We start from the raw sequence: 17,830 nt of genomic DNA, 5'->3' as shown, positions 1-17,830 counted from the left end.
TTCTATACAATAAACCAGATATATTTCAACTTGAGTTTTTTTTTTTTTTATTTATCCGTTTATTTTGAGTTTTCAGAGAAATCTTTACAGATCATACAGCACCATATTAAATCAATGGGTTGCAAAGACATTATCCACATCCATTTACTTATCTCCGAGGACTAATAAGGTCCTCCCGAGATTTCCAACTCATTAATATACAGTCAATTATAGAATATTCAACTAAGACAAGATATTGCTAAGACATCAAGTCTCCTTCTCTATTCCTACTCGTTCAGTCCTGTCTTTCTTCCCATCTTTATATTTAATTGACCCTTACCTTCTGATCCTGTCCTTGTTTCCCTTCCTTCTTTCTATCTGTTCATTCCCTTCTCTCTCCCTCTTCTTTTCTGTATTACCCCCCCCCTTTCTCCCCTCATTCATACCCACTATCACACAATCGCACACCTTACATCCCCAAGCACCAACCAACAACCTAACTAAAAAAAAAAAAAATAAAAAAAATAAAGGGGAACCCCTTACAATAATTATCCTCCCCTCTCCCACTCCTCCAGCCCCCTTCAGGCAGAGTTAGCGACCCTTTCCCTCTCACGTATTTTCCGCGATCTGAGATGATGGTAGTAACAATTGTTTACCCGCATCCGAGGATATAAACAAATTCCAAATTCTCCATGTCTTTTTATATTGCTCCTGTCTATGTTGTGCAGATAGCACAAGGTCCTCCATTTTATTGATGTGTTCTAATTTTCTTACCCACTCATACACGGAGGGCGCTTGTCTTTTTCTCCAGTGTTGGGGAATACATGCTCTTGCAGCATTCAACATGTGTGGCAATACTGATCTAACACATTTCCTCTCTGACTGCCCTGGAATCTGTAAAAGGCAGAAGGCAGCTTCTCCCTCGATTTTAAAGTCTGTAACTTTTTGGACTATGTCACCAATCTCTGACCAAAATTTCTTTATCTCAGGGCAGTTCCAGAAAATGTGATATATTGTACCTTCCCCTTCTCCACATCTCCAACACCTATCTGATTCTTGGATATACCACCTATGCATCTTAACTGGTGTATTATACCACCTCGTCAAGATTTTATAGTTTATTTCCTGAATTTTAGTGCATTTAGTTGGTCTAAATATTGCCCTAAACATGCTCTGTTTCTGTGTATCCTTTATGTCTATGTTTAGATCCGCTTTCCATTTTTCCAGCCATTTCAAGTTTGGTTAGTTCAACGGAATGTTAAGCATTTTATATAGAATAGATAATGGGCGATCTATACCTCCTATTTTTTCACAGAGTTTTTCAAAATGCGTCAGTGGTTTCTTAAATTTTTCGGCTCTGGCAGCGACTCTAGAAAGTGTCGCAACTGAAATGCCTCCCATAAGAGTAGCCTATATGTTCCCTCCCCATCTATTAGTCTACTGATTGAAGGCCACGTCCGCTGGTTCGCAAATGTTTTGATACCATCTTGTCCTGTTTCCCACAGTTTTTTATAATGCTGTCTCTCTAGGCCTGGAGTAAATTTGGGGTTTCCCAAAATCGGATATAATGGGGATTCTCTTGAGGTTAAATTTTGTCTCAGGCTCTGCTGGAACCCTATTCTTATTGTATTTCCCAGCAAGGGGTGTGTCTTCAGGGATTTGGGGAGTGTCTCATATCACCAAATTGCTCTCTTTAATGAGACCATCGTTTGTGCTTGTTCCATTTGGACCCATCTTTTAGTTTCCTGATGGTGCCACCAGTCTAATATTCTATTTAAATGAATGGCGTGGTAGTATCTTCGCAAGTCGGGTATGGCCAATCCGCCCATATTTTTAGGTAGTGTTATAATATTACGCGCTATACGCGTTTTTTTGCTCGCCCAGATATAACCACCCAGCACACCCTGTATAGTTTTGAAAAAACTGTTCGGAATTTTAACTGGTAGTGCTCTCATGATATATAAGTATTTTGGCAGAATGTTCATTTTAATTAAATTTCCTCTTCCAAACCATGACTGGAGGCCACCCCTCCATTGTTCTAAGATTTTCTTTGTTTCTCCAATCAGGGGAGTGAAGTTTAGTTCATATACCTGGGTTAGGTTTGCGGGTATATAAGTCCCTAGATATTTCACTGCTTTTTCTACCCATGCAAATCCAAAATTGCTCTTTATTCTATCCTTATTTACTTTTAATAATCCCACTCCCATTGCTTCAGATTTCTTATAGTTTATTTTGAAATTTGATAATTCCCCATATTGTTTAATTTCCTCAAGGAGTACTGGTAATGATATTTCTGGCTCTATCAATGTGAACAATAAATCGTCTGCGTATGCTGCAGTCTTATATTGTTCCTTACCTATCAAGACTCCCTTTATATCCTGATTTAGTCGGACTTTGTTTAAAAAGGGCTCTAATGTCAGCACAAATAACCGGGGGGATAGTGGGCACCCCTGTCTTGTGCCATTTTTTATACTCAACGGTTCCGACAACACCCCATTTGCCTTTACTCTTGCGGTCGGGTTAGAGTATACCCTAGTTATTCTTTCCAGCATTATTTCACCTACTCCTATATACTTGAGCACCGACTGCATAAAGGCCCATTCAACTCTGTCAAAGGCCTTTTCTGCGTCGGTGCTCAGCAGGATGCAGGGTGTTTCTGTTTTGGTGACTTCAACTTGAGTTTTATGAGGTCCACCTCATCTAAAAGTCCCACAGGCCATCATCTCCTTTTTATATGTATTCAATTGGGATGGAGGTGTACTCAAATATAAAAAATTACAGTTTAGGTCCATTTCATTTTTTTCGTTGGTGCGTTTATGAGGGTTATTAAGTCCCTGAACGTTCAGGGATAGAATCGTCAGAGGGGCCATAATAGGTTGTCAGGCAATGTGCTATGAAAAATTGTGTAATATCCTGGAAGTGCAAGTCCTGATCTCGAGGCAGTACGTGAAATAAGAGGCATAAGAGGAAGAAAAGGGAGGTAAAAAGAGGAGGGCATAAAGTGGCATTAAAAACATACTATGAAGCAAAAACATATGCATACTCATAAAAAAGTAGTATCCGTTAATGGGGGAACAAAGGTCTCCCACCAAGGGAAAGGAGGTCAGCGTCAAGAGTCCCATAAAATGCAGACTCCTGTGGGTAACTGGTGGGAGCGCACGGAACATCCCTAGAGGGAACAGAAAACTGAACCATGAGACATAACAAATATGATAAGCTAGGAGGGCAAAAAAGCCTGTACTATGCCCGCAGATCCCCGATACACCAGACCAAGAACCCTCAAGGGGGGCCTGACAAGCCAGCGGGGGTCTGAGGGCATACATATTAGGTATCAACAACAAGTACCTGTTAAAAGAATACCTGTAAAAAGGTATATAAAAAAACAAAAAGGGATATTAACGTGAAACACATAAATATCCCTAGAAGTAAACAGAATTCTTAAAATGAGGGCCTGAGAATTCCAGTCCAGTTTCTATCAAAGGGTGACAACCAAAAGTTGACATGTATCCGATTTGGGATATATGGCAGAAAAAGAGGAGGGAAAGAGCCAGCAACTATTAGGCCAATAAAACCATTCCGTCCAATGTGTACAGGAAGTCCAGATAGGAAAGAGAATCATCAATAAGGTGTAACCAATGATAAAGACCAAAATAACCTCAATCCATTGAGTCTGTTGGGTCAGGGGTAGGAGAGATGAAGCGGCCATGTTTATGCAGGCTCTGTCTGGCTTTCTTACCGGTCTTCAGGGAGTGAGACTGTGGGGAACTCTAGGATGATCTGCAACGCGGGTTGTCAGTGACTAGTAATGGTTCTGTCAACTGTAGGTCTTAAAGGGTGGATTGCAGGTCTTCCGCTGTACGACATACGTGCTTAGTGCCTTGAAAGGTGAAGTGGACGGAGAAGGGGAAACCCCATTGGTAGGAGATTTGGCGTTGCTGCAGAATTTGAAGCTGGGGTTTCAGAGCTCTGCGTTTATTAATGGTGAGGGGAGAGAGGTCTGCAAATAATTGGTAAGTGTGACCTTGGAAGTTCAATACATCTTTCTCCCTAGCTGCAGAAAGAAGTTGTTCCTTGGTACAATAATAATGAAAGTTAGCTATAATATCGCAAGGTGGACCGTCTGTTTTCCTGGGTGTAAGTGCACGATGGACTCTGTCCATCTCCAGTCAACTGGGATGTAGATTTGCAATTCTTGGAAGAGTGCCAGCATGTATATCAGTCATTGATTCAGGAATGCCCCGAATGCGTAAATTAGAGCGCCGAGCCCTATTTTCTTCCAGGCGAGATTGTAATAAAAGAATTTCAATTTCTGCAGTAATACGTTTGGGAGTAGTTTTCTGTGTCATCCACTACTTCCTGAAACCCAATTCTCTAATCTACTTAGTGAGACTGTTGATAATATGGTCAGAAGTTTGAGTCAATCATTTCTGGAACATATACTCCATCTGTCTTAGCTGGGGATGCTGGTTCAATGTCTAAATTCTCCTGCAAGTTAGTACTGTGGTTAGGCTGAGTGGAGAGTGACCCAGAAAGCAGAGGGGGAATGGAGCACTGAGCAGGCCGCACTGGGCACACAGTCATATGTGCTGAGGCTGAGGTAGAAGCCACAGCCGCCGCCATCTTGGCAGGGGCGTGGGTCAGTGTGTCTGATATTTTATGTCTTGTTTTTGTGCCGGTGCACGACCAACACCATATTGCCTTGAGCTAGGGGCTATCCGGTACCTTCAAGGAGAGCGGGGAGGTAAAATACATCCAGAAACTCTCCTTATACAGCGGTTATCTGTCCTCGGGGAGCGGAGCTTCAGCCAAGCATTACTGCCTCATTTGCCTCCGTGCATGTGCCCCTAGGTATAATATTTTTCAATTATTTTACGTAATAAGCACACTTGCTTATACAGGTACACCTGTTCATACATGACAGGTACACTTCTCACTAAGGGCAGCACTTTTATTATCTTTTTGATTCCATCCATTGATCCTCTACACAGTATAATGTGGCTGTTTATTCATATATACATATGGATCTACATGATTATATGTATATATTTATTTTATATTCATATTGTTATATTCATATTTATTCCATATCTATTTAATATATTTATTATATATTAATTACATATTTACATATTATAGTCATGTAAATTAATTTATTTTATATATATATATATATATATATATATATATATATATATATATATATATATATATATATATATATATATATATCCTTCATTTTTATTTCATTACTACATTTTTATTTATTATTTATTATTATTTTTTATATTATTTATTATTTTTTATTTTATTTTTATTTTCATTATTTTCATTATTATTATTTATCATTTTTCTTCTTTTACCATTTCTCAACCATTGCTAAAATTATATATTGTTATCAATTTGTTAGAGTTCATTTTATCTACATAATCTGTATTACACTATTATATTTAAGCAGTCCCCATACCCAGTTGCCGTTTTTGGCAGATAGGGTGGGCTTTAGGACCTAGTTGGTCCGGACTTCCACTCTACTTAAAGAGGAAGTAAACCCTCCTCAGGAAGTTGTACCTATAGGTAAGCCTATATTAAGGCTTACCTATAGGTACTGTAAATATCTCCTAAACATGCACCGTTTAGGAGATATTTACCTTTAATGCAGCCAGTGACGTCACTGGCGCATGCGCTCTGAAGGAACGGCAGATCGTGCCGTTCCTTCAGAGCCCCGTGCCGTGACCGTCGGCTCCCGCGCGCGTGCGCGGGAGTGACATCACCGCGGCTCCGGCCAATCAGATGGCCGGATGCCGCGATCCCGGAAGACGGGCGACTATACATGTCGCCCGTCATACAGGTAAGTGGACGGCACGGCGGGGGCTCGTTCTAAGGTAAGTATTTCATAATGAGCTACTATGCGATGCATACTAGCTTATTATGGGTTTCTCTTTCAGGATGTAAAGAAGAGAAAAAATTTTTTTCTCGGTGTACAACCTCTTTAATCCCATATCCAAAATGGCGCATTATCGGCCTGAGGAAGGAGCGCATGCTCCGAGAACGCGTCGCCGGCGTAGTAAAACAAACACAAAGAAAGGGCGCACCAGCCTAGCGCAATATCCTCAGCAAGCTTTTAATAACAATAGTTTAAAATCAACTACTCACAAACATGCGTGGTAGATCAGCATATAGATTCCAATGAAACAGCATCAAAATAGAAGAGTCCGATGTCTCATATAAACGGAAGGCTAACGCGTTTCGAGGCCTTGCCTCTTCCTCAGAGCCTCCGGCGCCATCACGCAATTACGCATCCCGGAAGTGACGATGGATCGGCAACAGAGTGTCCCCGCGACCAGGAAGTACGGATTGCCACCGATTACAGCCTGCATACCGCGACCGCTCAAGGCATCCTGATCAAAACACCGGAGCGATCATCCACATACATAATGATGCTTTTTATACTGCTCTCTTTGTGAGTACCTTTCTTTTGGTTCTTTTAATAAATCTCAAGATTCTGCACTTAGAGTGGCGCCTGTTTTCTCCTTTCAGTTGGCTCCAAGCATCTTCTACTTGTCACAAGAGCTGCCTACAGAGTGTGTTTCTGGGATTTCATATATTTATGGACCTTTTATAAACATAGTTACATATATAGTTACATAGTAGGTGAGGTTGAATAAAGATAATAGTCCATCTAGTTCAACCTGTGTAGGTGTGTGTGGCTGTAATCATCTCACATACCCCTGAATGTTCTGATCCTTGAGATGTAAGTCTAAGAGTCTTTTGAAAGCCACCATACTACCCGCAGAAACCACCTCTTGTGGTAGAGAATTCCACAATCTTGTTGCCCTAACAGTAAAGAACCCCCCGCGTTGCCTGAGGATAAAACGCTTCTCCTCTAAATCGCATTGTATGCCCTCGAGTCCTCATGCAATCCCTTCGAATGAACAGCTTTTTTTCTAAGCTGGGATCCCCATTAAGATATTTATAAATTGCTATCATGTACCCCCTCAGACGTCTCTTCTCCAGGGAGAATAAATCGAGCGATTGTAGACGCTCTTCATAGTCAAGGTCCTCCAATCCCCTAATTAGTTTAGTTGCCCTTCTCTGGACTCTCTCCAGCTCCAACACATCCCTCCTGAGGACTGGCGACCAGAACTGGACAGAATACTCCAGATGCGGTCGGACCAGAGTTTTATAAAATGGAAGGATTATAGTCTTATCTCTGGAATGCATCCCTTTCTTTATGCATGCTAATGTTCTGCTGGCTTTGGCAGCTGCCGCTTGACATTGCATGCTGTTTCCTAATCTATCATCAACCAAGACTCCCAGATCCTTCTCCATTTTTGATTCCCCCAAGGGCTCCCCTCCTAACGTGTATTGTGTTTTTATGTTTTTAGTCCCCAAGTGCAAAACCTTACACTTCTCCACGTTAAACCTCATTTGCCATGTCGTTGCCCACTCCGTTATTTTGTCCAGGTCATTCTGTAGGATATCTGCTTCATGTTGTGAAGTTATTGCCCTGCCCAATTTTGTGTCATCTGCAAAAACTGATATCGAACTACTGATCCCGACCTCAATGTTGTTTATGAATAAATTGAACAAGGTTGGTCCCAAGACTGAGCCTTGGGGGACCCCGCTTACCACCTAGGACCAGTCTAAGTATGCGCTGTTTATTACTACCCTTTGGACACGCCTTTTTAGCCAGTTCCGTATCCAAGAGCAAACCCTGCTATCGATACCTGCAGACCTTATTTTATAAATTAAGCGCTTGTGGGGAACTGTATCAAACGCCTTAGCGAAATCCAAGTACACCACATCCACTGGTCTCCCCCTATCTAGCTCACAGCTCACCTCCTCGTAGAATGTTAGGAGATTGGTTTGACAAGAACGCCCATTTGTAAACCCGTGCTGATTACTGCTGATGATGTTGTTGTCTTTAGCAAACTGTACGATATAGTCCCTTATCATCCCCTCCAGAAGTTTACATACTACTGATGTCAAACTGACAGGCCTATAATTTCCCGGGATATGCCTCTGGCCCTTTTTGAATATTGGAATCACGTTAGCTTTCTTCCAATCCCCTGGTACATCTCCTGTCCTAATACTGTCAGCAAAGATCAGGAACAGTGGTCTCGATATAACTTTACTGAGTTCCTTGAGTACTCTCGGATGTACGCCATCCGGTCCTGGTGATTTGTTTGTGTTAAGTTTATCCAGCCTTTCCCTGATTTCCCCCTCTGTTAGCCATAGTGGCAAGTCCTGTGTATTACTACTAACCATACAGTCATGGTCAGTGTACCCCCTCCTTTTCCTGTGTAAAGACTGACGAGAAAAAAGCATTCAGCACGGTTGCTTTTTCAGTGTCCTCTGTAACCATCCTTCCATCATTGTTAATTATGTGTGCAATATGCTCTGCCTTAGTTTTTTTGCTGTTGATATATTTAAAGAATTTCTTTGGGTTTTTTTTACTATCCTCTGCTATTTGTCTCTCAAAGTTGATTTTAGCCATCTTGATTTCTTGTTTACTTTTCTTATTTGCCTCCTTGTATTGCTCAAAAGCCGATACTGTGCCCTCTGATTTATACTTCTTGAAGGCCAATTTTTTCCCCCTAATAAGTTTTTTGACGCTACAGTTTAGCCAGCCAGGTTTGGCTTTGTCTCTTCTAAATTTATTTCCCATAGGAATGCACTGCAAGATGCCTTTGCCTAATATGTTCCTAAAGCATTCCCATTTTTCCTCTGTGGTCAGGGATCCCAGGGTTTGGTCCCAGTTTACCCTTTCCATCAATGAGTACAATTTTGGAAAGTTTGCCCTTCTGAAGTTTAGGGTTCTTATGTTCCCCACTTGCCTTGTTATATTGTTATTTACACTAAATGTGATCATCCTGTGATCGCTAGAGCCCAGGTTGTCCTGGACTCCTACCTCCGAGATTATGTCTGGGTCATTAGTGAGCAATAGATCCAGGACTGCGTTTTCTCTGGTAGTGGAATCCACCAACTGTGACATGTAATTATCCAGTAAGGTTTCCGTGAATAGACGGGCCTTCTGTGAGTGTGCAGTCCCCTCTTCCCAGTCAATGTCGGGATAATTGAAGTCCCCCAATACGATGACTGATCCCAATTTTGCCACTTTACCCATTAGTGCTAAAAATTCCAGCTCTACCTCCTCCCCTTGGTTAGGTGGCCTATAGCAAACCCCCACAATTACTTTCCCCTTTTCTCCTTCCCTATGGAGTTCAACCCACACAGATTCTAAATCCATGCTCATCCCATCCGTAATGTCACTCCTTTCTATCACCTTTATATTGTTCTTGACATAGAGACATACCCCTCCCCCTCTTTTTCCTACCCTGTCCTTCCGGTACACCGAATACCCTTGGATATTGGCCAGCCAGTCATGTGAGGGGTCGAACCAAGTCTCCGTTATTCCCACAAGGTCTATGTCCTCCTCATGTACTAACATTTCCAACTCATCCATTTTATTAGCTAGGCTCCTGGCATTAGCATATACCCCTCTTAGTTTTACGGAAGTTAAGCGCAATTGGCGGTTATGTTTATTCCTGTTTGGTCTGAGATTTTCCCGCACAGACCTGCCAATTGACATTGTGGACCTACTGTTGCTGCTGACACTACAGCTGCCTTCTGTCCTCTGCTCCCTCCTGACTGACTCTACTTCTGAGCCCTCCCCCCGTCTCCTAGTTTAAAAGCCCCTCCAACTTGGTGGCCATCTTTCTCCCCAAAAGAGCTGTACCGTCCCCATTAAGGTGCAGCCCATCCTTACTAAAGAGCTGGTAGCCAACTGAGAAGTCAGCCCAGTTCTCCAGGAACCCAAACCCCTCCTTCCTACACCAATTCCTCAGCCATTTGTTAAGTTCCCTAATCTCCTTCTGCCTCTCTTGTGTGGCTCGAGGTACAGGCAGTATTTCAGAGAAAACCACCTTGGAGGTCCTTTTCCTCAATCTATTACCTAAGTCCCTGAAATCGTTCTTAAGGATCCTCCACCTACCTTTAACTTTGTCATTAGTGCCCACATGCACCATGACCGCTGGGTCATCCCCAGCCCCCCACATCAATCTGTCTGCCAGATCTGCGATGTGCCGAACTCGGGCGCCCGGTAAACAACAAACTGTTCGGTTCACGAGATCTTTTTTACAGATTGCCCTCTCTGTCCTCTTGATAAAGACTTCTAGATTATGAACTATCCTGTTGAGTATTTTTTGTCTGAATTTTTATCCATTATTTGTTTGACCCCCTGCCCAATTAGTGAAACTTGCGAGGTCTCTAGTACTCCTCTTTCCCCGTTGTGCACCAGTTTTTGTTTAACCTTGTTGTATTTGTCTGGCCCAGGATCCTAGTTGTGCAAATGCCATTATCAGAATATTCTGAAAACAACTTCTTGCCCTGTATAACCTCCATTGGATCTAAAACTGCCTTGAGGGGTAAACTCCCAGATAATTTTGTAGATTTTAGCCCTAAGGGTTTAGATTTAAGTAAAGCAGAGAAGAGGACAGTGTCCACAGTTGGTTGGTACTTTCTTCATGCTCTTTATGCTGAATCACAAAGGAGGGAGAAGGCAGACACAGAAACTAAGGTATTAAAAGACCAGCTAGCAGTTGCTTCAGAGTGTGAACGTTCAACTGCTAGTCGGGCTGATGATTTGCAAGAGCCATGTGCAGCCCTCATGTCCAAATCAATTAATGCTTTAAGGAAAAGGAAGGGCCGTAAATCGGTTAGTAAAGCTAGGATACGTGCCATTGTCACATCCCAAAACTGGGATTGTAAGAATATGGAGAAAATGGGGTTTATTATAACCTCTCATTTTCTCTATGGAATGACAGCAGGGGTTTAAAAGAAAAGAATATAGGTGTAAAATAATTTAATTAGGTTTCCTATTAGGCCTAGATTAGCCAGGCAGGTAAAGGCCAGGTTTGTACTTTTGACCTATGTTACTCCTGGTCAAAACTTCCCGCTCAAAGTTGCAGGTCTCTGGGCAGAATTTTGAGTTATTGCGGCTTTCCCGCTCGTTTTTGGGGTATCACTGGGCAGATTTGCGCGTGGAGCTCCGCTCCCGCTCGAATCCTCCCGCTCTTTTGAGCTAATCCAGCTCTAACCTGTTCTGTAATGGGCTATTTAAGTAGTGACCGCGGGACTCCGGGTCACTTCATCTCCTCAAGAGCTATCGGACTGCTGTCTCCCTCCCCCCCTCCCTTTTCTGGCTAGTTTGTCGCGGCCAGTTATTAATTGTTGGCTTTTGCTGTCCCCTTAGCTAAAGTGCTTGGGTGGACGACTAAGTTTATTGTGTAATATTTTTGCTGTGACTTGGAAAATGTTGGTTAAAAAAAATGTTAATGTTATATTGTCACCCCGAGCCGTAGTGACTGGGTCATTGGACGTTTTTCTTTAAAGTGAAGATGTAAATAAAGTATCAAAGTATTTATATTTATTTAAGCCAATAATAAAAACAGCCACGGCCTTTGTCCAAACCAATTTCTTGTGTGGTCTTTTATTACTTATTAAGTTATTTGTTTAAGGGTTATTATTTATTTAGATAAGACATCCTGCTTGCCATTTCCATGTGCTCTCCTCAAATGATAGTAAGAATGAGGAGATAGTTTGATATTTCAGATGATGATCATCCAGTAAGAAATGTGTGCAAGACCTCTCATTACTAAGCATAGGAAAAAGCAACATGATAGAGAGGATATGGCAGGTGGGGAGTTGCATTAACGCAGCCCCAGAGATGTTGAATTTAAAGTAGTAAGGGAGTTTACACAAACTAAACTCCATGAGCTGGCAAAGTAATACAAACAGAGGTCAGGGGAACCCCTATTGAGTTGGATCCTACGTTTGTGGGATAAAGGGGCGGACGGTGTTGTTTTGTCAGGCAAGGAAGCTGTGGTTATGGTAGTGTTAACCCATGAGCCACAATTGTGTCAGGCTGTGCAAAAAGCTTATTGTGTTTACTGTGAAAAAGCTTACTGTGTTTACTGTTAAAGTTTACTGTGAATTTTTCACTATAAGTCTTTGTGAGAGATGGGATAGCCAGAGTATACACTAAGCCTAGTGATCTGGAAAATATCCTCCTAGAGAACAAGAGGAGAGGGTATTTCCAGGTTACGTGAAATGGGTTGTAAAATCAGATAAAAATATGTTTCCAGAATTGATGGGTCCAGATATGGAACCCTTTACGTCTGCCCTGCGCTCTAAGCTGATGAAGTCGGTGCCATTTAATCTCAGGGCTCCTTTATTGTCCTTGTTGGGAGGCCTGGGATTAAACAGCAAGATTTGTAAGGCTACTACCCTTTTAAGTCGGTTGGGGGAGCTAGAGGAGACTTGTATGTCTGATCAGCCTGTAGCCTCCACCATTTGCCAGACATTACATACTGTACCATTGTCATAGTGCAGCTGCACACTTGGTCCCAGTCAGAAGTACTTACATAGATTTTAGGACGTTTAATCAGTGTGTGATCAGAGCCATGTCTTGGTACCTGTCTGGCTACATTTGGACTTTAGACTACAGTCAGACTTCCCTTGGTTACTGTTTTTGCCTCAGCCTGCCCTGACCTGCTGCCTCTCCTGGCCTTTTCAACTATGTTCCTGCTTTGTGATTCTGTACTATATTTTGTTCCACTGGATTTCATGACAATGCTTAATAAAATTGCTATGGTATTAACTTAACTCCCCAAAAAGTTTTCGAAATTCATATCATTTAAGAGAAGTAAATCTGATAATATAGGCCCTCTAAAAAGTAAATCATACAATGTAATTGAAAACAAAGCAGAAGCTAGATGCCTATGTGTTATCTGTTCATAAGGAATTCTCTGTGCCACAGAATATGGTGTTTAGACGTAACCATGTTCAACAGCTGTTCTCTGCTGGTTGAATTGGATGATCTTTTGCCTTTTTTCAACCAGATTAACTATGTAATCAGTAACCCTCCCCTGCTTCATAATGCAACTGTACTAACCAGAAAGGTGTGCAGTTAAAATTCAAGTGTGTCTATGGTTAAAGCTTTCGTTAATGATTTGAATAGAATAGTCAATGGTAAAACTCCTGTCAAGGTTTTTTTTCACTGTCCCTTTGGGAGGATTTCCCTTTAGTTTCGGAAAAAGTGATCACTAAATGGAGGGAGAAGGCAGCAACTGCATATATTTAACTAAAGATGGCCATAGATGTTCGATTCATGTATGGGCAGGCTGAATGTACCCCAATCTGTTATCATATGTCTTACCTGCAATCCGTATTGAAAGAAATTCACTCCATCTATGGCCAGTCAAAGGCTTGCCATCCTTTCAACCCATTTAGTTCTAGCCAGCCAAATATAGATAGAAGAATGCTTAGATAGACAGATTTTTCTTGTTCTTCACCCTGATATTTTTTTATTTTGTCTTCAACGTTCTATCCAAGCAAACAGTATACAGAATCCTTCCTTCTCAGTCCAAGTGTGCTCGCTGGCTGCAGACATGCAGAAGGTAAACAATGGATTGCTTACACAAAAACAGTGCTTATAGCACATAAAGGAATTGGCAAAAGTAAGAGGTGATGACAGACAGCTCTCATAGCACAGGGGAGAGAGAAGAGAAGGTATGAACAAGATATTATAAACTTGCTTAGAATTCCTGGATATCGGATAAAATAGCTACATGTTTTTGTAACCGTATCCTTGTATTGTTTCCAGCTTTTTAATATTTTACACTAATTTTGGTATAGGCCTTCACCAAAATGCTATATGTTGAGGTTTCATTTTAGCTGAATATTTTAAATCTTGCAGTCCTTCAATGTTTTATTTCAGATAAACAGTTAATTTCTTTATTTCCCAATAATATACATCTCTCACATCCTTTCTTTACTTATTTAGAACACACCTGTTCAAAAGGTATAAAAGAAACAAAAAGTCAAAGAGAATAAAGTTACATATAAAAACAAACAGAATAAGTTATTTAACTAAATATTAACAAAGATACATACAGTATGTAGCTTGAACAATAGACAAAAGCTTTTCTATGAGCCATCTGTGTAACAAATGTTATCAAATGTAACAAGTGTGAGATGACCACTACAACTAGAAGCAATGACATCAAGCAGATCTTGCAGAGAGTTGAAAAATGCCCACTGTAATATGCGCTGGAAAATTGTAAACAATATGCTTTTTTTTCCCTTTACCCATAACAAATTGATAAAAAATAATGTTCTTTAATTAGGAACATACACTTCACATTAATAATTATGCAACCAAAAGGAGTGTGTGCTCCTGTTTCATCTTGCCAGAGGCTGCCATTTTTTTTCTTTTTACATAGTTAGTCTGGTTGAAAAAAGGACACAAGCCTATCCAGTCTAACCAATAAAATGGGAAAAAATACAATCCTATACCAACAGTTGATACAGAAGAAGACACAAAAAAACAAAAAAAAAACAGCAAAGCATGATCAAATTTGCTCTGGCAAGGGAGAAAGTTTCTTTTTGATCCCCCAAGAGGTAATCGGACATTCCTTGGATCAACGTTACCTATAAATGTTAGTTTCTTATTATATTATGCACATTTAGGAAAGAATCCAGGCCCTACTAAGCTTGAGAGAACCAGCTCTTGAGGGACTATATTCCACATTTTCACAGCTCTTACTGTGAAGAAACCTTTATATATTTGGAGATTAAATCCCTTTTCCTCCAGATGTACAGAGTACCCCTTGTCCTCTGTGATGACCTTAAAGAAAAATAACTCAACATCAAGTTCACTATATGGACCACTTACAGTATGTACTGTATTTATACATGTTGATAATTACCCCGACTGAATCTCCTCTTCAGAAGAGAGAAAAAATTAAGTTTCTCTAATCTTTCCTCAACGCTGAGCTCCTCCATGCCTCTTATCAGTTTGGTTACTGAACTGCATATTCCAGATAAGGTCTTAATAATAATTTGTACAGGGGTAAAATGCTATCTCTCTCTCTCTCTGGAGTCTTAGATGAAGCCCAGGGCCCCTGAGCAGCAATAAATCTTTAGGCTGTCAGCAGATCAGCCTTTGGGGTCTCTGGTTTTAAGCACAATGTCAAAAATGGTGAGCAACTGAGCATGTGCAGCGCAAGATGAGGCAGTGTATTACTGGATTTTAAATAGCATAGGCACTTATTTCTTATGTTATACCAGCAAAACGGGCAAGCATGAAGTGATTTAGTAGGAATTCATTTTCTGACTATTTTTCCAGTTTTAATGCAGTACACTCAAAAACATGACAATGCAATGTTTTACCTGTTAGTATAGAAAGCCTTCTCATAGCTGGAAAAGGGTGGTTCCCAGATGTATCTAAAATATCCAGTTGATACATTTCTCCCTTTATATTATATAACTTGCGATGAAAATCTTCAATGGTAGGGGTATACTGCTCTTCAAATCTTCCATTAAGAAACCGTGAGATAATGGAACTTTTGCCCACCCTGGATGCTCCAAGGACAACCATGCGATAAGAGTTCTTAGCAGGGACACTAAGTGTGCAGCTTCCAGAAGAGAATGTCTTCATCATGGCTTATAACTGTGACAAGGGAAAGTAATAAAAACTAACATTAATCGCTTTATTCAATACGCAATGCAAGGAGAGAAGTTCCAAATACAAAAAGTACGTCAATCTGACTTTGTTTACTACATTCAGACCAGTAGAAAGCTGGGTTCTAATTCTAGGTTTACTGAAATCAGAGTTTATCAGTCTGCTCTGTCACATGTATGGAAAATCGAAATAGATTGGAGCAAGCACTAAGGCCTGTTCACACCTGAGCGTTTTTCAGCTCATAAAATGCTCATCTCTGAATTCTCAAAATGCCCAGCAAGTAAAATCCCATTAATTTGAATGGCCCCTGTTCACATCTGAGCATTTTGTCGTCTGAAGTTCAAAAAAGTACATGAGCTTCTTTTTTGGCAGAACAAGCGTTTTTGTTAAATGTAAATGCCTGCCTCCAAACACCTGCCAAAAAACGCCTGAAAAAACGTCTGAAAAATGCCCAAAAAAACACCTGAAAATGATACGCTCAGGTGTGAATGGAGCCTACAGTTGAAAGAGATTTACTAGCATTTTTGTCGTTTTGATCAGTATGTGTAAATCAATACAGTATATGTAATATTTAAATTGGCTCTTTCAGATTACTGGTAAACCAATACAGAAACGGTTTCCCCAAAAAACAAATGCGCACACAGCGAATAACTTCTCTGGAAGCTCAGATTTTTTGGATCTAGAGAATCGGGTGGCAACAATACGAAGCATCAACAACCTGGAAAGGAGTTTGGACATTACCCAGCAGGTGCTGGTGGGGGGGCCAGAATAGAGGGAGAGGGGGTATGGAGATACAGGAGCCAGAGGTAGGTAGCTGGACGAAAGAAGGGGTAGAGGGAGGAGCCTTAGGGAGGCTAATCCTGAGTTGGTACATCCCAAGAAATATGCCAAGTTGCATAATGTTGGGGATATCAGCTCAGGAGTGGCACTGCTAGAGCAGGCACCCTCCCCTAGCTGCCAGTGGAATGACTGCTCGGGTAAGGAGGGGTGCAAGGATACAGGCAAGGTTAGGCAGATACTGGTGGTAGGGGACTCACTCATTAGAAGGACAGATATGGAAATTTGTCACTAAGACCGTGATCAAGGAACATGTTGTTTACCAGGCGCTCAGGTTCGGCACATCACAGATGGGATGGACAGATTTTTGGGTGGGGCTGGGGAGAACCCAGCTTTCATAGAACACATTGGTAGAAATAACAAAGTTAGAGGAATGTGGAGCGTCATAAAAATTATTTCAGGGACTTTGGGGCTATATTAAAGAGAAGGACCTGCAAGGTGGTATTCTCAGAGATTCTGCCTGTACCTTGAGCCACTCCAGAGAGGCAGCAGGAGCTTAGGGAACTTAACAAGTGGCTGAGAAATTAGTGTAGGGAGGAGGATTTTGGGTTCCTGGAGAGCTCAGCTAACACCTCAGTCTGTAACTGGTTCTATGGCAGAGACAGATTGCCACTTAGTGATAAACTGGAGTTGCTGGTACACAAGGAGGATTTCGGCTTTATGGGAATATCAGAAACTTGGTTTGACAGCTCACATGATTGGCTGGCAACTATCCAAGGGTATTCCTTGTATTGGAGGGACAGAGTCAAGGGGAGGGGGGTGTGTGCCTACATATTAAGGATGATTTACAGCTTGAAAACAGACAATATTGCAAATGGGGCAAGGGGGGAGGTGAAATCTGTGTGGGTGGAACTTCAAGGGGAAGAAGCAAGTTGGAATTTAATAGTGGGGGTATGTCACAGGCCCACGAACCTGAAGGATGAGGAGGTGTTGGATCTCCTATTACAGTTAGAAATGGCAGTGAGGCAGGGCAATGCTATCATAATGGGGGACTTCAACTATCCAGATATTCACTGGACAGAAGAAACAGCTCACTCATTAAAGGCTCATCATTTTTTAAATGTCTTACAGGACAACCTTATGTCCCAATTGGTGGATGCCCGACTAGAAAGAATGCATTGCTGGATCTAATAACCACTTCAGCCTCGGAAGGTTTTATCCCCTTATTGACAAGGCCATTTTTTGCGTTATGGCACTGCTTTACTTTGCGACTCTGTACCCTAATAAAATTGATGTCCTTTTTTTTCCACAAATAGAGCTTTCTTTTGGTGGTATTTTATTTTTTGCGCTATAAACAAAAAATGCCACCATTTTGAAAAAAATATTTTTTACTTTCTGCTATAACATATTAAAAAAAATGTAAAAAAAAAAAAAATATCCCAATAAGTGTATATTGATGGTTTTGGCAAAAGTCTTAGCATCTACAAACGATGCAATATTTTTATGGATTTTTTTTTTTTTTTTACTAGTAATGGTGGCAATCAGCGACTT

General features: G+C 41.1%; 1 protein-coding gene across 1 annotated transcript in view; it reads right to left on the bottom strand.

Moving 5' to 3' along the window:
* Nucleotides 1-15,481, bottom strand: part of RASD2 (RASD family member 2) — a gene marked incomplete at both ends in the record, with an annotated part of 41,464 nt that extends 25,983 nt beyond the window's left edge. The window contains one exon of the mRNA XM_082266191.1: nucleotides 15,211-15,481. Coding sequence (XP_082122317.1) covers nucleotides 15,211-15,481 — 271 coding nt within the window. The remainder of the gene's footprint in view (nucleotides 1-15,210) is intronic.
* Nucleotides 15,482-17,830: the final 2,349 nt, after the last annotated feature.

The sequence above is a fragment of the Pelophylax lessonae genome, assembly GCF_965119305.1.
Source record: "Pelophylax lessonae genome assembly, chromosome: 8".
Lineage (NCBI taxonomy): Eukaryota > Metazoa > Chordata > Amphibia > Anura > Ranidae > Pelophylax > Pelophylax lessonae.
This window is presented reverse-complemented; position numbering and strand designations above follow the sequence as displayed.